Source organism: Rhagoletis pomonella, unplaced genomic scaffold, assembly GCF_013731165.1.
Source record: "Rhagoletis pomonella isolate Grant_MI unplaced genomic scaffold, Rhpom_1.0 Rhpom_scaffold_00004, whole genome shotgun sequence".
Lineage (NCBI taxonomy): Eukaryota > Metazoa > Arthropoda > Insecta > Diptera > Tephritidae > Rhagoletis > Rhagoletis pomonella.
This window is the reverse complement of record NW_023458558.1, coordinates 43,641,110-43,668,195: the sequence shown is the minus strand read 5'-3', so window position 1 is coordinate 43,668,195 and position 27,086 is coordinate 43,641,110. Positions and strand designations below refer to the sequence as shown.

General features: G+C 37.4%; 1 protein-coding gene across 1 annotated transcript; it reads left to right on the top strand.

The window, feature by feature from the left end:
- The first annotated feature begins 451 nt into the window (after nt 1-451).
- Nucleotides 452-26,581, top strand: LOC118738229 (octopamine receptor beta-3R-like). Its single transcript, XM_036469153.1, has 5 exons — nt 452-2,531; nt 15,584-15,784; nt 21,234-21,509; nt 21,764-21,941; nt 24,233-26,581. The coding sequence occupies exons 1-5, from the start codon at nt 1,660-1,662 to the stop codon at nt 26,579-26,581; spliced, it is 3,876 nt and encodes a 1,291-aa protein (XP_036325046.1). The 5' UTR covers nt 452-1,659.
- The last annotated feature ends 505 nt before the right edge of the window (nt 26,582-27,086 follow it).

The window sequence follows — 27,086 nt, the reverse complement described above, 5'->3', positions numbered from 1 at the left end:
AGAAAAATTAAACTAAGCTTAATTGATTTTATTTGGTTGAATATAGGCCTAATCATGTACTAAATGAGGGTCCAAATAAGTGAAAGAAAACAAATGTTTTTCCCTGTTTGCTGTATCTCATTGGAACGTACGACTGTCACGTACGTGATGTATGGAAATACCCATATTTAACTGAGATATTTTTCTTTTTTGGATTATGACCAGCAAACAAACGATATCCGTTAACAATAATAAACCTATTTTCAACCATTTTGCGTTTGAATCGCCGGAAACTTTTCAGAAATTTGCATAGAAAAGCAATAAGGACACGTGCTTGAATGCTTGACTGCGTTGGCGCTGAATATTTTGACAAAATCACTTAATTAACAAGCGAAATCCTTCAACACTTTTAATTCCACATCCTCTCACTTTCGCTAATTCATGTCCTTTTTAATTTCCGTTTCAGCTTTTTTTTCTGGCGTTTAATTAAAAACATATAATCAGTGTTTGGCGATGCCGAGAAAAGGATTATTTGCTAATTTTGCCGCCGATAGACGCAAGGGCCAAAGGCAAATATCTGGCAGAAGACGAAAAGCAGATTGAAGGCTGTTGATGCTCATGGTTTGGATAGCCAAAAACAAATTCAATCGATTCAATTTTACCGAAAAAGATGGCACTCAAAAACTGGCGATTGGAAATCGAGGAGGAAGAAAAGTAGCAGAAGCGATAATAGCTTAAATGGAAAGTAAAATCCGATGATGAGTACTACTGTGCAGCAAAGCAATCAACTATAACTAACAACTGCAATCACAAGAGTTTACAGGGACTGACGACTGGCTGCTTGCCAGGAGGTCGAAGACCATTTTTGCTGTAATTTTTGTACGTAGACAAGGTTGTCAGTGTTCTGACACTGTCATGCTCTGCGCTTTCAACAGCCCCTCACCCTCACAAATGCACGCCAACACTCACCGTCCTGACGGCAATGAAATTGCTGTCGAATGGTAAAAGGCTGATGACTACCACAATAGGGACAATGCTGCAATTGCAGCTGCCATAGCTTTGGCAACTGAAAGTGAAAATGCCAATGTCATTGGGACGCGCAGCAACGATTACAGCACCGAGCGATAAATTGCTGACCCAAAATTCATTCAATGTCTCCTGCAGCTATGTATACAACAACAACAACAAGGCACCCAGAGACTACCATTTTAGCCAAACAAATAGGACAGCAGTTGAGTTTGCAATTGTCAGCAGCCAAAGAGGAGTTGGCAAATAGGAGGGTAAAATATTGAAAAGGTATAAGGGGATACGTTTATTGAAATTTTCGGCAATCATTCAACAATTTAAGCTGCATAAGCGTTGGAAGTTCTACTGCCCGTAAGACAGTTAAATCACTAGTCAATTGCAGCAAACACCTAGTGTAGCCAGAGCAGATATGCCAAAGGCTCAAGGTAGGCAGCTGATGAGCTAGCTGTTTGAGGCAAGTAAATAAGAAGAAGAAGAGTAGCATTTTCGTGCAATAAATCAAAAATTGAAAAGCTAAAAATAGAGAAGAAACCTTTCAAAGTAACAAGAACAACGTGCAAAACTATTTTAGAGCGACCTTTATTTTGGCAGTAACCCAGCCGCAACCCAGCAGCAGAGCCCCCTCTCAGCCGAGTCGCCTATGATAAACGCACAATGTGCACTAACGTTGCAGCTACCGCAGCAAGTAGCAGCAACAAATGCAATTACAACAAAAATGGAACATACGAAAACTACAGATATAGCAATAACAACAACAACAACAATAGCTGCAGCGGCATCGGCAACGGCAGTCGGCGTAATAGCGTAGCGACTACAATCGCGGCCAGCATAGCTGTCATCACTTACTTTGGTCATCCGAGCGCAGCGCAAAGCTATACAAGCGCCTCGTCGACAACGCGGACGACTAGTGTGCCTCCCACGCAGAGCGAAGGTAATGGCAGCAGTTATGCGCCGTCAGGTGCGCCAACGGTCACAGCTAAAGCAGTCGCATCCGCATCCGCATCCGCTTATACGATACGCGCTACCAATTCGAGCACAATTTCCCCCGGGACAGCAACTACAACTACAACTACAACGACAACGACGCCTACTGTAACCATCCCAGCCAGCGTTCGCACATCCGAGACAACTGTCAAGCGAAATGCGTTATATTTCAGCGATAATGGTTATGCAGCTGCAGCGGCAACAACAACAACTGCAACTGCCTTGGCCACCACCATCAGCCAAACGGAAGCGACTTTCAACGCATTGATGCTGAATGACACCCAGCTAGATAGCGACAATATTTCCATGGGCATCTATGGCAACAGCAGCAGCAGCAGTGCTGTCTTCAATAATCACACCAACAATCATATTAACTATACAGCGCTCAACATTACGGATATCGTATTGGAGAATAACAGAGATAAGTGGTTAAGTTTGTCGATATTCATCGTGAAAGGTTTCATATTTGCAATGATTATCTCGGCGGCGATACTGGGTAATGCGTTAGTAATCATCTCGGTGCGGCGCAATCGCAAATTACGGTAAGTAAATAATAGATAAGTAGTATAGCTACGGTGACCATATTTTTTTCATTAAAATACAGAACACCTCAAAATCAACTACAAAGCTTTGACAAGGATTTAGTTGCTTATACATACATGGGCGGAAACTTCATAAAATTTTGGTTGATCTAAACAGAATTGGGTGGTTCACAAGGTGTCGTACTTGTCGTATTGTTGTATGTTTTAAAGTTTTTAACGGCTAAATAAATGTTTAGAGGACTTGAAATCACCACCAACTATTTTTTAATTGTGTGAAATTTCATAATAAAACTTTTATGTTAACTTGCGAATTCCTTAAATATAGTTTTAGCCGTTTAAAGTTTATGACATACAACAGTACGACAGTATAAAACACCTTGTGAACGCCCTAAATCAAATACCCACAAGTGACCTTGTGATATTATTTTTATAATCAGCATATAATTTAAGTTGATTGTAAAAAATTTAACCAAATTTCCAAATATAACATATTTATTGAAAGTATTGTTACAAATAAATAAATATATATACATGTAACTATATGTACATAAACATAACCATTTCTAATTCATACGGGCTTAGATTTTTTTTTCCAGTTAGAAAAAAAGACTAGAATCATTTCATTACCTTCTGTATTTTTCAGAAGAATGAATTTTTTGTAATAAAGCATCATTTGCTTTTAGGTAGTCTTTAAACTCTAGACAACTGAGATCATAGTTGCACTTAGTAACTAAAATTGCTTTAATCGTTTCTATTTTAATTTGTGTTTTTTCATTAGTCCAAATGTTGTTTAAAATAGAGAATACTCTTTCAGTAGGGGCGTTTGAACATGGCAAACATAAAGCGAATCCAACAATTTTTAAAATGTTTTTACAAGGTATATCATTTTCATTAAAATGTTTAAAAATGCCCACCCATCTCTCAGCTGCAAACACCGGGTTATCTGACCAATCTGTAATCATGTCCGAAGTCACATAGCTTTTGACACACGTGAATTCGTCAAACAGTTCGCCATCATTTATAATTATTTCATTCCTCTTTTCCATAACATATGTACAACTTGCTTCTATTTGGTCCCAAGAAGGCACTGAGCGGAGAAGAACCCACCCTAAAACTTCAACTTCTACGAATGCTTTGTCCCATTGATTCAAATAATTAATACAACTATTATAAAAATTGCCCGCATGTACTTTGATGTTATCTAAATTCAATTCATTTGATTCTCTGATAATTTTCTTAACGACTAAAGGCAAAAACTCCTCATCTTTTCGCTGCGTGATTTTAAACTTCAGATCCTTTATCATCATTGATACTTCTGCCATGCATATCATCTGCGACTCAATTTGTACAATATAATTATGGAAAAGGGTTGCCTGGCAATGTGCAAAAAAAAGCCAGACTTCAGAGCAATGGTCAATGAAAAACTGTTTCAAAATGGTTGGACATTTTTCTTGCGATAAAAAGTATATTTTTAATGGCTTAAAAAGTTTTAAAATTCTTTCTATAGCGGGTTTCAGAGTAAGCCATCTAGTCTTGCTAAATCCCATTAATTTCCTATATTCTATATCAACTGTATCGCAAATTTCTTTTAATTCTTCTACGCGAACTGTGTAAATATAAAAAAAAGGAATATATTTTTACGACTATTACTTCGACATCTATTGGAAGACATTCGATGGATGTTTGAATACAATTATTCAAAACGTGAGCAGCACAGTTTATTCCAATAAGCGGCTTTCCAATAGATGCCTGAAGTTTACAGTACAAATTATTTTTGCCTAGTCTTCTGGCGCCACCAAAATTACAATTCGTATTATCTGCACAAATAGCGAGCAGTTTTTCATTTATGTCAAATTTTTTTAAAAGACCATACATATATTTCGTCAAGATGTCTGACGATTCACCTGGCAGGTCACTGACCTCTAATATTTTTACTTGAATCCCTTTGTGTGGCGCAAAATAGCGGACAAGTATTGGACATAGTTTTATGCTTCCATGATTTGAACAATCTACGTACACTGTGACGAAGTCTGTTACGCACAAATCGGTTTTCGTTTGCTGAATGGAATTTGGGGCCAGGACAGATTATAGATTCACATTTTGTGCGAGCGCAAGAATATTTGTCATCGAAGCAACGTTTTATTAGTTTCGAAGTGCAATCGTTTGAGCGAAAAGAGTGGTTGTGTTTCACCGTATGAAACGCCCATGTGCCTTCGTTGATGCCTACTTTCTTTCCGTTGCTATCAATTACCTCCTTATGAAAAAAATTTGATATTGTTTTGCTGGACGACAGCGCAATATTGGCTTTTTTATGTTTGTTCGTCGCTAAGTGTTGTTGAATGTCGAGTTTGCCGCCATTAGCTATGGAAAATATCGCTTGGCACTTCAAACACTTCACTTCGCTTGTGTTATTGGTTTTAGTTATAAAGCTATATTGGTTTTGCAAGTCCGCGTTGAAAATGCATTTTCGTCGTGGCGGCATTACGCTAAAAACAACGAATTTGACAATTATCTACATATGTGTGTATAAAGTTTAATTCTCATAGTATTTCAAATAAAATTTACCAGGATTCAATCGATCTTTTTCACCGGCTACTTTGATCAACATCCAACGCGAGTTTCTTCGTTTATCCACCTTATTTCGTTAACAGCTGATGTGACAAGTGCTGTGTGCAGTGATGCCAATTTAATAGAAAATAGTTATTTTCCAGTGTTAAGTAGCAACCAATTATTTGCTCATCGTTTGAAATTTATTTTCGCACTTTGGTAATATTATAATACAGAACAAATACAGGACATATTTTCAAATACAGAACATTTTTGCTGTTTTTATTAAAAAATAATTCACACAGAACATTATATTAAAATACAGTACTGTTCTGTATAATACAGAATGGATGGTCACCGTAAGTATAGCGGATAATTGATGTAGGCTAATAGGATGAGGAAATACCAAATTACGTTGATGACTTGAGTGTGGCACATGATCTTACCACTTTTTTACAACTTCTACAGAAATCGTTATAACTTAGGGTCTACACACAAGTCTGGCGCAGTCAAGTGGCCATTAGCCCAGTGTCCCATTAGTTTTTAGGTGAGGAACTTAAGGTCCACATGTGCAAATATATAAATCGTGTGATTCCTGCTTAAGGAATTATCACCTCTTTTCACCAACGCACAGAGGAGTATTTGCATAGTAAAATCGGTCAAAATTATTTGGTGTGTGTTTTCTGATAAGTAATGAAAGAAAACAAGGAACTTAATCATAATTAGGCATTTATATGAGAAAAAAAAGGCTAATTACATTTATCTTCGGTTCATTTTCGTGACCTATTCATCCATTGAATACCCTACTTCAGAAAAATTCAAAAGCGGCATCCATTTTTTTAAGGCATATTTGGATCGGCGAGTTCGGATATGCCCTCCGTTTTTTCGGATTGGCTCACATTTACGAATATAATTCCGAATTGTGTAGAATTTTCAGTTTCTAAAATGTTGATGCTTTCTCAATTAAAATTAAATAAATAACTTAAAAATTAAAAAAAAAAAGAATGCGCTAAAGTGTGCTAAAGACCCATACGTTCTCGTCGAAGCTGAGTAGAGCTGAAATTTGAGGGCATATAATTCAGTAAATCTGGATACTAAGCTCCGACGAAAGCATTTGAATATCGAGCGCTCTTTTCAAGTAAATAAACTTACTGTTTTTTGTTAAAAATAAATTTCCCAAAGAGCTCCATTTGAAATTATTGAAACGAATATATCGTCACCTGAAATGCTAAAAGACGTAACAACATGAAATGGAAAAAGTCGTGACTAATATATATATATATATATATTTTGGTTTGAAGTACCTCAAAATTTGCGCTGATTTTTTTTTTTTTGTTGGAGGCATTTCGCATTTTCATCCACATAAAATACCTATGCATGTATGTTCTAAAATGCATCCCCAAAACTTTTATAAAAAATGTGATTAAAAAATTTAAATTTGATAGCAAATTTTTTAAATTGGTATGGCATTTATTGACAAAATTTTACATGGCAAAATTATTTGATTTTAGCATTACGTAAATTACGATAAAGTAAACATGCTTTATTAAATATTTTTCTGTACAAAATTTTAAAATCGCCAATATGAGAACCACGAAAATGATGCTGTTTGAAAAAATAATGTTACTTATTTCTTTGTGTAGATAATTTAATCTTATTTGACAAGTTGACCATTGTCGCACCCTTTGCACTCTGGTGAGTAGTCTGAGATTGACCTCGTTTTCTAATGCATCGACAAATCCGACGATTTAGGGCTAAAGAAGCCTTCCCGTAACGCTGGACTATATTTTCATTCCAATTCAGATTCTTACTGTTTAAATCATTTATTCAATCAAACATCAAGTTTACTTTTTCAGGATTTTTTCATTGCTCAAAATCCCTTATGGTTGACTGTCGCATATGAATATTGCCATTTCAGCTGACACCTTATAAAAAATACCCCCAAAATTATTTCCCATTGCAACCCAATGCTTTAAACCACAATTGCATAAAATCTGTAAATGCATTTTCACTCTTAAATAACCAACCCAAAGGGAAGACAAGCAATTTGCTGACGCATAGTGATGTACTTATAAGTGGCTGGCCCCACAACTGGCGAAGCTCTTAACTAACTACACTCATTACAATAAATAAATATGCCCTCGAGTCGAATTTTTAAATTCCGCCACTCTTTCGCAATCAAAACTATTACCTTCAAAAACGATGCTGCGATGTCGAACAACATTGCCATGCTAGTGCATCCAAGCTTGTCCTCGGTGAACTGTAAATAACCTTCCACTTCATCATTTTACTTACGACCTCATTAACTTGCATTTACACAAACAACACAAGCTAAGCACAAAGGCAGTGAAGTATACGCCAAGGCGCATAAAGCAAGCACGCACTAATACGCAGGAAATGAAAGTAACACAGACACAAAGTAGATGTGCAATATGAGTTAGCGCGTGGGCGATGGGTAGAGCGGAAATAAAATAATTTATTTTGGGGTGAGACTGAGCTGAAGACGTTCGGTAGACACTAACGAAGAAGAAGAAGCTGGAGAAAAACACACAAATTCCGCAAAAGTAAATACATATAAACGACGGTAAAGTCTCAGCAATAATGAAAATCAAGGGAATAATAAACAAGTGGGCAATGAAGAAGGCATAAGTAGTAGCCGCTGAAAAGAGTACCCAGTAGGAAGTTCTAGTTCAGCTCTATTGAATTTAGAATGCCGACCAACGTCGTTTATTTCTCTTCCCGTTTACACTGGAATGAAGGCAGGTGAATTTAAAGAGCGATGGCCTAAGAAGTACATATCGAATGCCCACTGCCGCATCCCTTTTTGTAAGTTACGAACTAGTGCATTCGAAGTGTGAAAATCTACATATATGCAAAATTGAATATAATTGCGCTCATATTTCTGTCACAGATAAGGTACAGTGAAACCCAGTTAACAACAGTTATTCTGAGATAGAGAAAAAATTTTGAAATTCGACTAGTTCAAAACTAGTTTCATTTCACTATTTTAGACTTTTTCCTGTAGGATACCTACTTGTAATCATAAATATATAAAATATGAATAGCTTAAAGGAGCTTTAGAAGTGCCTGCGTTACCACTTCATATTATGCCAAGCATTTGCCCCACTTCAGCAATGTTTAGTGAACACAAACACAATACTATAGACATACAGCTCGAGCTCTAAGTGCTTTTACCACCAAACCGGAAATTGTGTTATCATTTTAACTACACTTTTTGATACCCATCACAGCAGGTAATATGAAATGAGTAGTAGATAGTTATTTGTTATCACCACCGACACACAGTGCCGCCTAAGTGGGCATAAATCGAAAAATTCGTTATCTGCAATGTGAACTTGTCTGGTATTTTTGTAAAGGCAATTTATCCACTAAAAAGAATTAAACAGACATTTCCCTAAAAAATTAATTATATGCCGCCAGGAAGCCCCTAAACTGGACAAATTTTATACTAAGAATTTTAATAAAGCATACCCAGGCGTAAGCTCTTCACAGAAAAAAATGTCAAAAATATATTCTTTGAAATAAAATGTTGGTTTGACGTTTCTTGTTTCCATATAGATAGTAGAGAATTACTGGAATTCAAATTTTGGAATAAACTTAAACACGGGGTGTCCCTGTGGTGTTCCAAAAACTCTATTTTTTTAAACAAAATTTAAAAAAATGCTAAATCTAAATGGAATAAATAAAAAATATATGTAAAAATAGGTTATTTTTTATTATTTTATTAAATAGCACGGGCTTTTAGCTTTCAAAAAAAAAGAAATAAAAACCTGCTCATTTTTTGCACTTTCTGAAGTAATGTGTTTTTCGCTAATGCATAAAATAATTTTTTCATTTTTTCTCAGTGCCTTAAGATCTACACGATTCGTTCCATTTTCAAAAATGAAGTGTCAGATTAAAAAGCTTAACCTGTGAACAATAGAAGGTATATTTTTTTTTAAGAGTTGCCACCTGTTAAAAAATTAGATTTTTAATAAATTAGATCCAAATTTTCTTATAAGTTAAATGAGTTATTAAGAGATGGGTATCAATCGAAATGTGTATTAACAACATGTAGAGAGTTGCCACCTGTTTAAGAAATCAAATTCCTCTTTATTTAAAGGAATTAGGTAATTGAAATAGATAGCCACCATAAGGGAGTCAGACGAAGGAGGCTTAAGAAAGTTTTAGCTTAAAAATATAACGAATAGGGTTGCCACCTGTTTGTAAAGTCGAATTTATTTGTCGAGTAATAATTACGTCAAACCATAGAATTACGCCATCGTATTTGCTGTTTTATTACAAATACATACATTGTCAATCAGTGATTTGTTCTGATTACATTCCTTTTAAATTACTGGACTCTTAAATTAACTCAGGAATGTTTTAACTCTCCATTTATTTCTTGCTAAATATGTCAAATTTTTTCATTTGTCTGGTACTCATATTGAGATACGTATTTCAGTTACCTTATTCCCTTAATTAAAGTGAATTTGATTTTTTAAACATGTGGCAAGCCTTCTACGTGTCATTTCGAGGTAAAGTATTTTAAAAACTAGTTTAATTGATACCCATATTGTAATATCTAATTCATTTAACTTATTAAATAATTTTAATACAATTTGTAACAGGTGGCAACCCCTTCCAAAAATAAAAAAAAAACTTTACTACACATCTACTGGCCAAGCCCTGTCATTTGACACCTCACTTTTGAAAATACAACGAACTATATGTACACACCTACTATGTAAAATCCACAAGAACCCAAATTTTCAACTTCAAACTGCATTTACAGTGAAAGTATGAAAGTTATCCAAAAACCAATTGTATTTTTGAATTCAGCGTCCTCAATTTTACTAAGAAGCGGATTTTAATTTAAAACCGTCCATAATTCTATTTGTGGTTTGGTTCTTAGTCCAGAAATAAAGAGAGTTATGCGCCAAATGGATGATAATATCTTATCAAAAATATAAATTTAAAAAAATACCAAGACCCCAGATTATGTCCTAACTAAAACCAACAATTGAATCTTGATGTTTATATATGTCTTAGATTAGTTAAAGATTCTTCTTCTTATTTAGCACTGTAACCGCCTAAGCGATTTTAGCCGAGTTCAACAAAGCACGCCAGTTGCAAATGCCATGTGAAGCCAAGTATTTCTCCATCTAGTATTTCCATCGCAGAGGAAGCTGCCCTATTCTTCTGCTACCGCCAGGGGATTCCGATTTGAATACTTTCAAAGTTAGAGCGTCGGTATCTCTCCGAACGATATAGCCCAGCCAGCGGGGCCGCTGTATTTTATTTCGCTGCACTATGTCTATGTCGTTGTAAAGCTCATACAGCTCATTGTTCCATTGTCTGTAGTACTCGCCGTCACCAACGCTGAAAGGCCCGTAAATCTTGCGCAAAATCTTTCTCTCGAATACGTCAAGAGTCGCCTCATCGGATATTGTCATTGTCCATGCTTCTGCGCCATATACCAGCACGGGCATGATGAGTGACTTATAGAGCGTGGTTTTCGTACGTCGAGAGAGGACTTTACTCCTGAAGTGCCTACTCAGTCCAACGTAGCACTTGTTGGCAAGAGTGATTCTACGTTGGATTTCAATTCTGACATTATTATCGGTGTTAATGCTGGTTCCCAAGCAAACGAAATTCTCTACTTTCTCGAAATTATAACTATCAACAGTTACGTGGGTGCCAAGGCACGACTGTTTCTTTTATGACAGGAGATACTTCGTCTTGTCTTCGTTGACCATCAGCCCCATTCGCTTTGCTCCCTTGTCCAACTTGAAAAAGGCAGAACAGACTTTGCGGTTTTGTTACCTGTGGTGTCCCTGTCCTTGCACGCTCTTGAAGTAAATTGTTTCTGAGCGGTTCAGTTCAGCAGCTCTTATTATCTTATCCAATATTGGAATAAAAATAACACAAAATGGAGTTAGAAGCCCCGTTTGGTAGCAAACGGCTCGGAGAAGGTCTTTCCCAATTTTAACGGAACTGGTTGTATCGCTCAACCCAATTTTACACAGTCGTATCAGGTTCGTGTAAATATCAAATTCAGACATCGCGACGTATTGGCAACTCTTATCAGTGATGTCAGAAGCGGCTTTGAAGTCCTCGAATATATGGTAAATATTATATATATCAGTAGGGTTAAAAAGTGTTCCCTCCATAATTTATGTATATTCGGGACATCAGTCACTAGGTAGCCATTGTTGTTCTTCAGGAGTTCACTCTGGTCTTCAAACTTTCCGTAAGTCACCTAACTGACAGGTAAAACTATCGGGCGTTTCTTCTGTCGGCCAGCATTTCAAGCTCTTCGCATTCCCGTATTCCGGCCTCTTGCTTCTAATGCTGCAAATACGTTTGGCTTCGCTCGCTCAATTACCTATAACCGTCCCCCATGGCACCACCGTGGTACTGTAGGCGGCATCTTTATCCCTACAGCTTCTTGGCACTCCTCATCGTTCCAGTTGCTCTTTCGAGCTCGCTGAAATCCGACTACTTCTTCGGCGGCGGTAACTAATGTGGTTCTACTGCTCGCGTATGTCGGTTTTTTGAAGAGTACTCTCAGAGAGCAAGTGTGAGGGTCGAGTGGCGAATAAATTGGCTGTCTGTTGTGATTGCAGCTTTTTTACGTTAAGCTTTTCTTCCATTGTTGGGCATACATTTCTTGCTGCACAGAGGCGGGTGCGTATTTTGGCTGCAACAAGTTAGTGGTCCGAGCCGATGTTTGGTTCTCCGAGTGTTCGTACGTCTAAAATACTGGAAGCGTGCCTGCCATCTATCACAACATGATCACCAGCCATGTGGCTTGATGGATCATTTTATGCTTGAACCTAGTAATACATAATACCATGTTATGGGTCCCGGCGAATTCGATCAGCATCTGTCAACGGATTCTCTCCCCAACCACTAGTCCAACATAGAATTTACGCTTCTTTACATTTCAACCGTAATAGATATCGCAGAGCTCCACGTATACCCTGCCTTGGCCCGTCCATCGCATTTATTAGATGGCGATGCTGTCAGCCTTTGTCTTCCCGAGGACATCAACCAGCCGTTCAGAAGCACCTTTCCCCGTTAAGGGTCTGGATATCCCGCGTAGTCCTTTATACGTTTGCCGTGGTCATCATCAAAAGAAGGGGTCTCATCCGAGGCATCTTTTCCTTGTTAATGGGCAGGGTTTTAGCGCGGAGTTTTACGTGTTCTAGCTTTAACTCACTCCCAAACGGGTGTGTGGTCGCTACTCAGAGCATACTTTGTGTGTAGTTGTGGACCATTTTGAGATCAGTTGAGGACTATTTCACAAACATTTCGGGAAATTTGGGACTAGTTCCGGAACATTTTCGGACTGTGTAGGGGACTATTTCAGGACCATTTTGGAGCTATTTCAGGACCACTTCGACTCTAGTTATAGATATTTATTTATTCTGTTATTATTCCTTGAATACAAAAAAAAAGTTATAGACCATTAGTTATAGACCATTAGACTAGTTCGGGACTGTTAAAACCCTATTTCGAAACTAGTTCTGGAGCGCTCCGGGACCTGTTCAGGACCACTTCGCGGCTAGTTCAGAATCATTTCTTGACCGTTTTGGGACCTTGTCAGGACCATTTTAGAACAGTTTTTAAACATTTTCGGTGCTAGTTCCCGACTATTTGAATATGATGTGCGTAGTTTTAGACCAATGCGATACCAGTTCAGGACTATTTCACAAAGATTTCAATATTAGTTCGGGATCATCTTCGAATTAGTTTTAGATCATTTGAAACCATTTCAGGGCTATTATAGACCTTATTTTAGTCTAGTTTAGGTTCATTTCGGGACTAGCCCGGGACATTTTCATGACCATTTCTGGATAGTTCACGACTTTTCAGGAGCACTTCGAGACTAGTTCGGGATTATTTTGGGGCTAGTAAGAACTTACGGTCTACATACTTGAGGACAATTTTGGTTCAAAATTGGTTAAGAAATTATCCTGAACTATACCAGAATACCTGGTTCACATGGCTTTGATTTGTAATGCCTCAGTAAGTTTCTTTATAAGTCGTTAGATTTAAAAAACAAGTAATGCCAACAAAAGAAGTTACATTCGGATAGGGCTTACATTGCAATATTGTGGCCTCATAGATTTTCAAAAAATTCAAAAATTCAAAAAAATTCAAACTTCTTATGTAATTTATTCAAGTATTTAAAAAATGTTAAATGAGCAACTTTATGTACATACGTTCGCCAAAGGAAAAGCAGCTAACATCATCATAACAATTATCATCAAGCATTCAAATGCAAAAGAAAAACGAGGCAGAAAAGTGAACGCATTGAAATCGCAATTTCGCTTTCTCTCTCGTTCTTTTGTGTGCTATAACTCAATGTTGGGTACTCCTTAATGATTTCTTTGATATCTATGACCTCTGTTTCTTACCAACTGTCTATGTGAGCAGCCTTGAACAGAAAAATCTACGCCTACGTAATGGACTATTTAGTACTACATATTAAATACAAAGAAGAACGGCACACGCAAATAAAATTAATGCTCGCAAATATCGAAATTACACATACATATATACAAATATAATTATGCATTGCAATTGCAGTTTTTTATTAATTGCTTTTATACTATTCTTTATTCATTCCTACCCAACCTCTGTGCCCATTTTAACTCGACGAAGTAGTAAACATTTTTTAAACAAAGAAAACTTGCTAAAATGTCTCTTCCCCATTTACATTCTCGTCACCGTACATATGTACGTAGTTAACCTAGTTATACATATAGAATGTTCTCACCCCCTAGGATTATTCTGTATCGAAAAAATGTACCAATATTTTTTATTTTGAAATCATAAAATATTTAGAAAGAAAAAGTTGTCCATTTATTTTATATGGGGAAAAAACAACTTTTCTTAGAAATGGCTTGGGATTCTTGAAAATCTATATTTTTCGATCGGAAAGCTCTGGTCTTCTTCAGGAGACTTCCAATAACAATACCCAATTGCTTATTTAACCATTTTTTAATACCTATAATGATTTTTTATTCATCCCTCCATTGCATTTTCTGGGGGTTTTTGCGGACTTACATATAAAATATAGTTATTATGAAAAAATGGTTAAATATATAATTCTCCTGCAGATAAATGGAGTTTTCCGATCGGAAACTATTGATTTTTAAGAATTGTATACCATTTCTACGGTGTTTTCCCATATAAAATAAGTATGTACATGGAAAATTTTGAAAGCTTGAGTGATCTCTAAATATTTTTTGATTTCAAAATAAACAAGTAAGAAAGCCTAAGTTCGGGCGGAGCCGAACATTAAATACCCGGCGCAAATATTAAATATATGTTGTTTCACCTTTCCGAAACCTACCGCAGATGGTAAGCCGGGGTGTATCAATTTTGAGTAAATTATCGTCCTTCAATTTCGAAATATTAAAGTTTCAAGCATTTCTGAAATTTACCGTTATATGAAAAGCGGCCGTAATTTTAATCCGATTTCAATAATTTTCAACGCTTTGCTTTTATGTGGCAAGCACAATAACCACACCGAGTTTGGTACAAATTGGTAGAACGGTTACCGATTTACATATATGTGATCATAAGTGGGCGGTGCCCCGCCCTTTTCCAAAATTTTACCATAAACGTATTTCTTGGTAAAGAATTGTTGCAAGCATCAATTTTGAATAAATTAGCTTTAATGTTTACTGATTTATCGAAGATTTTGTATTTCTCTAAATTACCGTTATATGGGATGTGGGCGTGGTTATTGTCCGATTTTAAAAATTTTCGGCCATTTGGTATGCTGTGCGAAGGCCAACAATTGTGCCAAGTTTGGAAGAAATTGGTGCAGCGGTTCCTAAGATATACACATGTAACCATAAGTGGGCGTGGCTACGCCCATTTTAGAAAAATGTATAATATTCTTATTTTTCGTCAAAAAGTTATTGTAAATATCAATTTTGAGTGAATTATCTTCAGTAGTTACTAAAATATCGCAGTTTTCGTATTTCTGGAAATTACCGTTATATGGGAAGTGGGCGTGGTTACAGTCCGATTTCACCCATTTTCAATACCAACCTACCTTGGATTAAGGGAAACGTACATACCAAATTTCGTTGAGATATCTCAATGTTCGCTCGAGTTATCGGTTACACGGACGGACGGACAGACGGACAGACGGACAGACGGACAGACGGACAGACGGACAGACGGACGGACAGACAGACATGGCTTAATCGATTTCTTTTTTCATTCTGATCATTTATGTATACATTTGTCTATATCTATCTCGATTCGTTTTGCCTGTTACAAACAACCGTTATGTGAATAAAATTAATATACCCTTGTGAACAAGTGCGCTCGGAAATAAAAATAGGGATATATTTTTTCGGTATTTGTAGAACAATCCCAGGGGGTGAGAGCAAAAAAACTCCGACTCTACTTTATCACATGCATTTTTGGACCACCCTAATTTACATACAACTTATTCTTCTATATATCCTTTCCAGTGTTATCACAAATAGTTTCGTCGTCTCGCTAGCCATGGCGGACTTGTTGGTGGCATGTTGTGCGATGACATTTAATGCGATAGTGGAGCTGTCTGGTGGCAAATGGATGTTCGGTCGATTCATGTGCAATGTATACAACAGCCTGGATGTTTACTTTTCCACCGCGAGTATTTTGCATTTATGCTGCATCTCGGTTGATCGGTAAGTTTGCAATAAATTACACACAGCCCAGTCAAATGCAAATAATATCTTGACATTTTTATTGTTTTTAATCACTTATTTTTGCACAGTTTACCGGCTGTGGTCAGTTGTGTGAATATTTTATATTTTTAATGAGTTCAATTAAAGCGAAACTTGCGGTGGAATGATCGTTAGTAAATCGCTTTCATGCATAAAAATGCCCGACTATAAACATATTAGTACGTTTATCGATATTTATTTATTGGTTATTTCAGATAATTTGCATTTCGAGGGCATTAATTAATGGAAGAATAAAAAAAAACTTTGGTCAGTGCATTAACTTAAAATAAATGAAATTTTTTTATAATACTTGTTCATGTATACATACCACCTAGTCAACAATGGTGCCCTCCACCTTTGACAACACTTCCTCTAAGCCTAAATCCTTAAGAAAGTGTAAGGTGTAGGGAGTAGGGAGTGAATATGCTATAAGCTAAGTCAGTTAAGAGTAACTGCTAGCACGCGAGAGCACAGAGGCGCACATGGATTGAAAAAGCCCGTTGATACCGCTGGCGGGGCCACTTTTTTCCATCTTTCGCTTCGAAGTTGAACCACTGGGTGCACTTTAGATAGCAGAAAAAGTCGAGAATGTGGACTGCATGCAGTTCGGCTAAACAATCTAAAAATTACTTATTATTGTGCAGCGGGGAAGCCAACAATGTTGTGACCTTCAAATCGACCGTGACTTCAAACAAATTAGGATACGATTGCTCGAGGAGAATTTACCGATTTGCGGGGAAATTCAATTTGTGCTGGGAATGGGCCGTTTTTTGTGGGGAATTTCAGTTCGTTCAATTCCAGCAGAATAAAGTTTCAAACGGCTAAAAACAACCTTTGATATCTTAGAAGTTTCTTTGTCGCATTTACTTTCATATAACGAATAAACATAATTTAATTTTATGTGGAAGAAAACCGCAACAACTTCGGCGAAAAAATCCTAAAACGAAAATTTTTAACCACCTGAAACTTGCACTTTTTCTTCTAGAATTGAGTGGGCTACAAAACTGCATACTGAAAATCTTTCTAGAAAATCCAATTAAAAAGCTCGAAATTTTTATGCAATTTTTTTGTTTGGACTTTTTTTGAAATATTGCTCAAAGTTTGAATCTTGGATTTATACGGCTTTTGTTAAAGAATGAACTATATGTTTATTCGCTCAAATTAAAAAATAAACAAATAATAATAATTGGGGCGACTAAAAGTTTTTCGAATACTTTATAATACATACATATTTTATATTCTTTAATTGTTAACTAACTTTATAAAAGGTTGTAGCTATGGTCGAGTACAACATAAAAATAGGTTCCATATAGTTCCTGAACCATCCATTTTTATTTTATTTAAAAACACCCATTATGTTCGTACTCGATCCACTTAAAATAGTATTTATATGCCTTTAAAATTATGTGTAACAATATATGGTTAGACTTAGCTTGTGGGGAGTTTTCGTCGGTTAAACTTTAATGAGCCCCAATTTTTTTTAATTTTTTCTACTTTGTCCATTGCTAATTTCAAAAATTTCTATTAAAGTTGCCAAATATGTAAGAGAATTTTACTTTCGAATAAATTGATGCCTCACCTAATGCAATTTCATAAAAATGTTCGAAGTTAAGCAGTTTATATTCAACAATTTTTATTGAGCTTGAGGCCGTTTTTAAAGAAAAACATATTGTGGAAAAGCAACAATGATTTGAAAAAATGGTAGAAGTGATAGCTGTTTCGGAAATCACCACATTTCCTCATCAGACTTCTTTCGTTAGGCTTCGAACCGACGATCCCACTGACTCAGCCAGTTGGCTACGCCCTGTGCTAAGTTCGCCTTGTGAATTCTTGTTTCTTTTTCACTATTTCATTTGTTAAGCCAACGTTGTAATCAATTTTTTCATCGATATTTTTATCGATATTTCATAATTTTGTTATCGATATTGTGCTTTTGTTGTCGATTATTTATCGATTTTGTTGTCGATTTTTTTTGTCGATTGTTTATCGATTATTTATCGATTGCTTATCGATTATTTATCGATTGTTTATCGATTTTAAAATTGATATTTTTATCGATGTTTTTTATCGATTTTTGTTATCGTTTATTCATCGATTTTGATGTGGATATTATTACCGACGTTGTTTTCTTTATTATTGTACATTGTTTTATCGATATTTTTGTCGATTTTCTAATCGATTTTACTACCAATATTATTGCCGATTTTGCTATCGAAATTTTGATCGAATTTGTCATCGGTTTTGTTATCAATATTTTATAAATTTTGTGATCGATTATTTATCGATTGTATTATGGTTTATTTATGGATTTTGTTATAGGTTTAGTTATCGATTTGGCTATCGATTTTAATATCGATTATTTATCGATAATTTTATTGATTTTTTAACCGATTTTTGTTATCGTTTCACTTCACCAGTGTGGCCCAGGCGCACTTACTTTTATTTCTTATAATCGTTATGGTCTCTGTTTAGAACTGCCTGAAAGCCCATGAAGTTTGCCTTTTTCTTAGAAATTGTATAGAATTCTCGAAAATCAATATTTTTCGATCGGTAAACTCTATTTCTCTTCATGAGACTTCCAATAATAAACCAAATTGTTTATTTTACCATTTAACCACCTCAAAGTTAAAATAAGCAATGTTTGCAACAATACGCGCTTTCTATTTTTGTTTTTATTAATTTCTCCACTCAAAACGGTAAATAGCTCACTATAAAGATAACCTAAGATAATATAAGATAGCCGTTTTCCAGAAATATGGTGACGTATTTAACCTCGCAAGATATAATACTTTTATTCTTTCATAACTGTGTTTTAGCTAAGCCCAACCCAATTTAAAACTTAAGAAGAATCTAATAATTTATTAGGTAGGTTAGGATACGATTTTTCTTGGCGATAAAATAATATTTTTTTTTGTACCTAATAAATTATTAGATTCTTCATAAGTTTTAAATATCGTCAAACGAAATCGCAATATTTTGTTATCACAAATCTTTAATATTACTCCTAGCTTTAGTCATCCACTCCAACTTTTTTTAAGAATTTGTTCTAATATTTGTTTAACAGTTATTCAACTTTAAGCTTTATGTCTAACGCTCAATCAAATTTTCAACTGTACAAAAATAAGTAGAATTGTAGCTGAAAAAAGTGATGTTGACTCATGTAAAAAGTTAGTTTTGGCCAGAAATACAGGCACTTGCGGCAATATCTTTCGCCAATAAAAAGCAATTGTATACACTGCTTCACTTTGGCCTGGAGATTGCTGCAATGAGTTTTAAAACGAAACGGTAGCAGAACGTAAAAAAAAAATTCATTACCTCGAATCGCTGCAAAATTTAAATTCATACAAAAAATTTAATATTTAAATTGAATTGTCAATATGAAAAGTGTAACAAAATGGTTAAAAAGCTGTAAAATCATATTTTTTGTAAGGAATATTAAATATTCGAATGTTAGCCAAGGGGAGATCACGGAGAATAAGGTAGCGAGTATCCTCAAAATTTATAGTTATGTGATCTTCTGATACGACCATATGTACGTATCTCGCTTCATTTAAATTTCAACTTCTAATAGACTGTTTCACCTCAAGAACCAATTGACTTCAATCAAAGTTCTCATTAATTAGTTTCATTAATAAATCAGTGTGGAAGTGGAAGTAGTTTGTGTGAAAATGGCAAGGAAACCACGAAGATGCTTTCATTTTTACTGCTAATTACAATTTCCTTTTACGCACGTGTTTACCAACGTAACCAATAACTGCTGCTCCAATAAGGCACCAATAAAAACTTATGTAACAGCAGCACGAGAATGATGCAGGATGCCAAATTAATTAAACACACTGCACAAAATTTTCACACCTGGAGCACTTAACGTCAAGGGAAAACGTAACAAAAATAAAAGCAAAGTTAAAAACTGGTTAGCTGCAGAAAGGCAGTGGTTGAGTGTACATTAGGGATGTTAATTTTTTCGCTTTTTACGATCCCGCGAGATTTTCGGAATAACGTTATCACAATCTCGAGATTAGTCCCGGGACTTTGATATTCATTACTTTTCAACGACTTAAATCGAAAGAATTGCTTCTATATTGCTTGAGAAGTAATAATTAAATGGGTTTGAAACCTGCGTTTTTATTTAAAGTGGAATTTTTATTTTTTCTCTCTGACGTCTGGATTTATTTTAAAGGACTTTGTAACTTCAAAGATTTGATTAACTCCAAAAATTATTTAAAAAATTCAGGGCGATGTAGAATAAAATTATGGGTACCAAATGGAAGAAGCAATTTCTTTAGAATTAAAAAAAAAAAAAAGATTTTTTTGGATTCACAAGGACGAATATGTAATTTTTATCGAGTTTATATAAGTACTTAACATATCATTTTTTTCAAAAACAAATATTGTGAAATTTTTAGGATAAAATTTTAAACGGCCATTTTCAATACTTACCAGACCTTATGCACCAAAAAATTTAACCTGTTTAAATTTTACAGAATTTTTTTTTTAATTTGATACCCATACTACTCCTTCATTCTGACTTCAAGTGAAAAACTAAAAACGCAATTTTGCTATATTTGGCCCATAGTTTCGGGAATATATTGATCTTCGTGAGTATAATTTATTATTGCGCGGTGTTATACATATGAGCTAGGCGTTTATAAAAAAACATTAATTATTAAGTAAATAAAAAAATATAACCAGTACTGGTCCCGTAAATCCCGGAAATATTTGCCAAGAATCCCGGGATTTTTGAACCTAAAAAAGGCCGGGATCCCGGAATCCCGGGATTAACATTCCTAGTGTACATACTTAGATAATTTGGATTTATTTAAACAAGGAGTAATAAACCAGCTGGTGATAAATGACCAAACAATGAATTTTGAGCAAACATAGGTAAAGATGTATTTATGTATGTAGAAGTAACGGACGGACGTAGAGCTTCGTGCTCAAACCGTCTCCCGACGAAATACTTACTGGTGGTACCGGTGGGATCGGCACATAGACGGTAGGAGGTTTAGTGGGTGAAAGTTTCACCTTGACGGTTGTCTTGGGGTTGAGCTTTCGATGTATGTATGTGAGTAAGTATATAAGTATACACACTTAACTTATAAATAGCAACAATATGTAAAGCGTAAATAAATGAAAATGATGTGACAAATGAGATGATTAATGCGATTTCCTTAATTTCGACCACAAATGGAAAACCACAATCTGTGGCCAATTAACTGTTCTTAGTGTTGTACGAGTATATGTAAGCTTTCGGCGCGCACAAAGATATTTGTGGACGTACTTATACATATATTTGTGCAGCTTATGAGTCGTTTCTCTTATGATTTTGTGATGTTGTTTTTTTTTTTTTAATTTTTGTAAATTAACCTCATAAAGCTCTCACGCATTTACACTCCTGTCTGTCTTGCAGGTACTATGCTATCGTACGACCACTAGAATATCCGCTTTACATGACCGAGCGTACGGTGCGCTTTATGTTGGCCAATGTTTGGATACTACCAGCGCTCATATCATTTACGCCCATTTTCCTTGGCTGGTACACAACAGCCGAACATCAGCGTGAAACCTTATTGCATCCGGATCAGTGTTCATTTGTGGTCAACAAAGCGTATGCGCTCATATCGAGTTCGGTCAGCTTTTGGATACCGGGTATTGTGATGCTCTGCATGTATTGGCGCATCTACAAGTAAGTTGGTCTGTAATGCTAAGCAACCACTGGCAAATAAAGGCTCAGTTATGCATACTTGGCATTGCATGCGAGTTGTCACATAAGGAATTTGTTAAACGAGCTTTGCGTGTAAGCAGTACATATGTAGAAGTCTGTTGATTTTTGAATGACATGCTATCCAGTGCAGTGCAAAATATGCATAGCTGAGCCTTAAGCGCTATGAATTTGCTAATTTACTCACATGCAATATTTATTTGTTTGTGTATTTGCAGGGAAGCGGTGCGTCAACGAAAGGCATTGAGTCGTACTAGCTCAAATATTCTGTTGAATAGTGTGCATATGGGCCATACGCAACATTCGACGAATCTCAGCTATTTGCATCCAAGCGATTGTGAATTAAACGCAACGATGGCACGTGAGGAGACACATAGCGCAATAAGCAATTTAGAGGTAGGCATTAAAATTTTAATAATCAAAGCGACTTTGTGAATGACTAGCAAATATCCGGCGTGCCTCACAGCGCCTTAAAAGTGTGTTTGTGTTGCTTGATACCCGTATTGTAATATTTCATTTATTTTATCAATTTTATGAAATATTGCTGGCAGAAAACTTTCCTAACCCTCTTCACTTATGTATACAGTGAAAGCTCCCATAAGCGGTACCCGTGGGCACCTACTTTTTGTTCGCCTATGGGAGATGTTCCCTTGGCAATTTTATAAAAAATAACATTAAAATTCTTTTTTTTTATTCTAGTTGCGGGTTTCAAATTAAAATAATATTTTTTTCCTTTCTACCGACAAATCTCATTGCGGAAGAGTCAACACTTGACCGGAAAAAAACACAAAATTGAGCTTTGCGTCCACTTATCGGATATTTTTTTTCATAACTGGAATTTTTTGAGTACCGCGTTCGTTTATCGGAAAGTCCGCGTATGGGAGAGCATTTCATATGGAAAGGAAAACCACAACTTATTCGTTCCCAAGAATTTGTCCGCTTATAGGAGATGTGCGCTTATTAGGGCGTCCGTCTATGAGAGCTTTCACTGTATACCCATATTGCAATATTCAATTTTCCTAGCAATTAAATTAAATTAAAATTTTCAAAGAGGTGGAAACTTTCAACGAAAATATTTGTGGCTGTTAACCTTTTTAAACCTTTTTCTTTTGACATCTATATTGTAATATTTACTTTATTTTGTCACTTTACTTAAACTGCATATTTCAAACAGGTGGGAACTCTCCAAAATTGTTTTTTTGCCTACCATGTTTTAAACTAGACCTGTAGTAATACATCGGTCAGTTGTGCGCGTACAAACATACGACCAGACGGACAGAATAAAAATTCTAAATTATAAATTCTAAAAAAGGACTTGTTCAATTTTGAGAGCGATCTTCACGGCCATCGGTTAACCCGGGGTCAGAAGGACCTAGCCACCTTTCATTCCAATTTTTTCATCTAGGGTTCGCTGAAATCCCATAAAACCCCATCTGGCCAGAGATAATCCACTTGAAGTAAGTGGAGCTATCATAATTTCCTTACTCGACGACAACTCCTCAAGAATACCCCGACTTGCCAGCTCATCGGCTATGCGGTCATTAAGCTCGAAAAAGTGTGATGCGATCGGAAGTCAGAAGTCAAGCAGGCGTTCCTTTGCGAAGCCAAGAGCCCAAATTTCCGCATGATTATCAGTGTTATATTTCTATGCTTGAAATACACTCCAGTTATGCGGGACCCTATATTAGAGATTGATAGAGAGATATTGATAGGGGGTATAGATTGATAGGGGGTATAGATTTATTAAACAATAAGTTCGCAGATAAATTTTTGCAGATAATACACCCCACCCTATCCTTCGTGAACGATATGTGGGCGGTGAATGATGCACTCGGACCCAGCGCGCAGGAATTCCGAGATTCCCATAGTTGAAAGTAAAGTCCAAGCTACTTGGCTTAGCTGCGGAGTGGAACAACAGCTTTGTCTGCTATATACAGAGGTACCACTACTTTAGGTACGAAATTAGGGCTAGTCAGAAGTGCGCCACTGTTTGCAATTCAGGCAGATTTTGCATACTTTCTAGCTGCTTAAAGATTGCGGCCTTGTCCAAAGCACAAGAGCACGATACCAAAAAATTGGTTTCATGAAGGTATCACAGAGTCAAAAAAGCAAGCGAACCCCGGACACAAGCGTCAGCGCTTGCCAGTGGACACTCTGCAACAATATAAGGCTACTACAGGCGCCTTTTTTACCATTTCTTTTGCTGTTCCATATCCAGTAATCTTTTTGTCAAGCATCAATCGCAGATACTTAATCTATGTACAGAGCTTTAGATGTGCTGGCCACAGTTAACATCCCAGTTATCGACTAAGTCCCGGTATCCCTGCACAAATTCATACAGTGTGTCTAAAAAGTTTAGTCCAACTATCATTTCTTCTCCACTAGCTTAGACGGCAGAATGGTGGAGTTGTGCTGGTATGATGCCGCATCGAAGGCAATCAAATATTTGATAACGCAAAGCCGTACTACCGGCTAGTTCTAAACATTAACAGGCATACCAATAATCTTTAAGACCTGAAAATTTCTTAAAGTTTTTCCATCAACCCTCACCCATTGGCAAAGAAAAACCCATGAAAAACTATATGTTAATATCGGTTCTAGTCTCAAATTTATAGACATAAATATTAACGATTATAAATATAAGAACACTTACCCTTTTCCTTCCACCTCTTCTCCCCTCGCTTCAGGATATACTGCCACAAACGACGGACGATGATGATGAAAAAGATGACTGTGATGAATTGCGTGTCCCAGCACCACCCCGCCGCCTCAGCCGTAGTAGCATTGATTTACGCGACTTGGAGCAGGAACGTTACGAGAAGGTGACACATACTGACAGCGCACCGTCTATGATTGCTCTGCACTATGCTGCACAACAACAACAAAATGGCGATGGCACCACCCTCAATCCACAAATATGGACGGATGGTCTAGCAGATATACAACAATCCGTTTATATCACCAAAAGATCCGCCTCCCCAATCGACTCAAAACACAATTCGCCGCATCACAGCTCTAGCCGCAAGCATTCCGACGATTTGCAGCAAAAAGGTTGTGATTCTGAGCAATACCAGCAGGTGTTTGGCATGCTGAGCGATGACAGTGAGTCGAATGACTATTATGATAGCGTCATGCATTTGAAAGTTAAGCAGCAGCAACTACAAGCGCCAGCTACATGTCTGCCAATCGCAGAGGATAACAAAGAACTAAAACGCTTAATCGAAGACAACTATCTATACTTTAAAAAGCAAGCGGTTGGTGACGATTCTACGGAGCAGGAAAGTCATCAAGCATCAAGTAGTGGCAAATTTCCTGCACACAGCGAAACTGATTTTATTAAAATGAAGAACGGACGCAATCGTAGTCGCAGTAGCGGCAGCAGCGAGGGCAGTGCCAAGAAACCATTTGCACTTAGCGACTCTGAGTTCCTTAAAACCATAGCTGATTCTAGAAGTCGACGAAAACAACTGGAGTCACTTAAAGAGGGTGTTGTCAAAGAGGAGAAGACGAAAGAAAAGGAGAAGGGCTTCACTTTCAAGGGCTTGTTGGCGAAGACCAAACGCTCAAGCACCGAGTGTTTCTCGATCGAAAAGAAACGTCACCAAGCTAATTCCGAGGAGATACGCAGCAGCCGGGCACAACTCTTTCGACGCTCACGCAATCGCAAGCTGTCGCACAGCTACAATGGCGGTATGAGCCGTAAAAATGAGGTGCGCTCGCGCCTGCCCAGTGACACAGACTCCGAGGCGGGATTCGTATATTTTTCATTTACAATGGGCGAGAGTCAGGAGAGCTCCGCAACGCGCTACAACACGCCTGACATCTTGCTCGACATCAACGTGCTCAACGAACAAACGGACGATAGTTGGAAGGATAATGCATCAGTGCTAACGCATGAATTCGAAATATCCACTGCGCCGCACGTACACAACGGCTCGGTGCAACTCATCGACCTGGGCGAGTCGCAGGAGGTTGCTTTCAGCGGTTCAGATGATTTCTCGCAGTACACCGACTGCCTAACCGAGTCACCGCACATACCAGCCACACCGCCACCATCACTGTCGCCTTCCTCACTAGCCGAACCCATAGTTCCTGAACAACTGCAACACCAGCAGCCCACACAATGCGCTGTTGAACTGCCGGAGAAAAGCAATATTCTCATTACCTCGCGCACAGACCTTGTGGAGCTTTTCCGCTCACTAAGTTTTCCCATCGCTGAGTTGGGGCCCACAACCATCGACTCGCCGCATCGCAAATTTCACTCATCATCCAACTCCACCGAATCGAAGTCGGGCAAGTCAGCGAAACGCATTAAACAGCGCCTAAGCACACTGAGCGATCAAGTTTTGGTGACGAAAAATAGCAAAAACTTTCTTGTGTCCCCACCGCCAACACCCAATTTCAATTCTGCACAAAATCTACCCACAACTAAGTCAAATGTATACACTAGCGTGCCAAGTAACATGGTGAACGTATACTTCCTCTCGCCGCCACCCACAGCGACATTGCCACAATTCTCAAGCAGCTCGCCAACAAGCAACCCTTTTACCAGTGACACGTCCACCATATCCTTGGACGTGCTGACCGCGCTGCCAGTGCCGTCACCACAAAATCAGCAGATGCACGCAATATCGCAAGTGCCGCAAAATAAATCGCCGAAGCCAGAAATCATACTTGACTCCACGCTCTCGCCCACCTCGTTGCATAGCGGCAACAAAGGCGATATCGATGGAGGCGATGGTTGTCTGCTGTCCGGGGAGGAAAAGGATTTAACTTCGCCATTGTTCAAACGTCACGACAGCGAAGCAGAAACCAACTTGATGACAACGGCACAAGCAGGACGTCATCGCGGTAGCATATTGGCAGGTGGCGGCGGCGGCAGTGCCTATGACGGTAACGGCGGTCAATCGCTGCGTAAACGTCAAGCCTCAGTGGTGACGTACGATGTGAATGTCATAAATTTTTCACAGGAGAACAGCGATAGCCGCAGCTATTTACCTATGGCACGTGTATCGACCAGTTCGGCAAGTAAGTAACACACATGCAAGACATTCGAAGTCAATATTTCTCGACAAATACTATGAGCACACCATTTGCCAACAATGCCATCAACAAACCGTCAATGCCATCAGCACTACCAACAACACCACCATAAACACAACAACCAGCATAGTAGCACTTGCTTGGCTAAGGTCGTAAGACCGGCTATTAGAGACCATTGCCACTCATTTTCCAGCAAAAATCATTACATACATATGTAGATACTCAAGCGAGTTTATAATTGCATCATGATGCGCATACATACATACGTGCATATACCTACACACACTTACATATATACTCATACATGCATACATATAGTCAATGCATCCAAGTAATTGCGGCAATTAGGCGGCGGGTTAAACTCCTAGTTCATGATACCTTGTGGGACTTTGTGTGTTGGTAACGCGCGCACTGGCCCTGCAGGGAAAGCTACCAGTTGTGAACCAGTATGCTAACAGTTTGCGTTTCAGCCCAACTAGTTCACGTTCTATCCATCCC

Bases quoted from the DNA above. Each gene is read 5' to 3' on its own strand.
- LOC118738229 (XM_036469153.1), top strand. From the start codon at position 1,660: ATGTGCACTAACGTTGCAGCTACCGCAGCAAGTAGCAGCAACAAATGC. The intron at 21,510-21,763 runs GTAAGTTGGTCT...GTGTATTTGCAG, and splicing joins ATGTATTGGCGCATCTACAA to GGAAGCGGTGCGTCAACGAA. The intron at 21,942-24,232 runs GTAGGCATTAAA...CCCTCGCTTCAG, and splicing joins GCGCAATAAGCAATTTAGAG to GATATACTGCCACAAACGAC.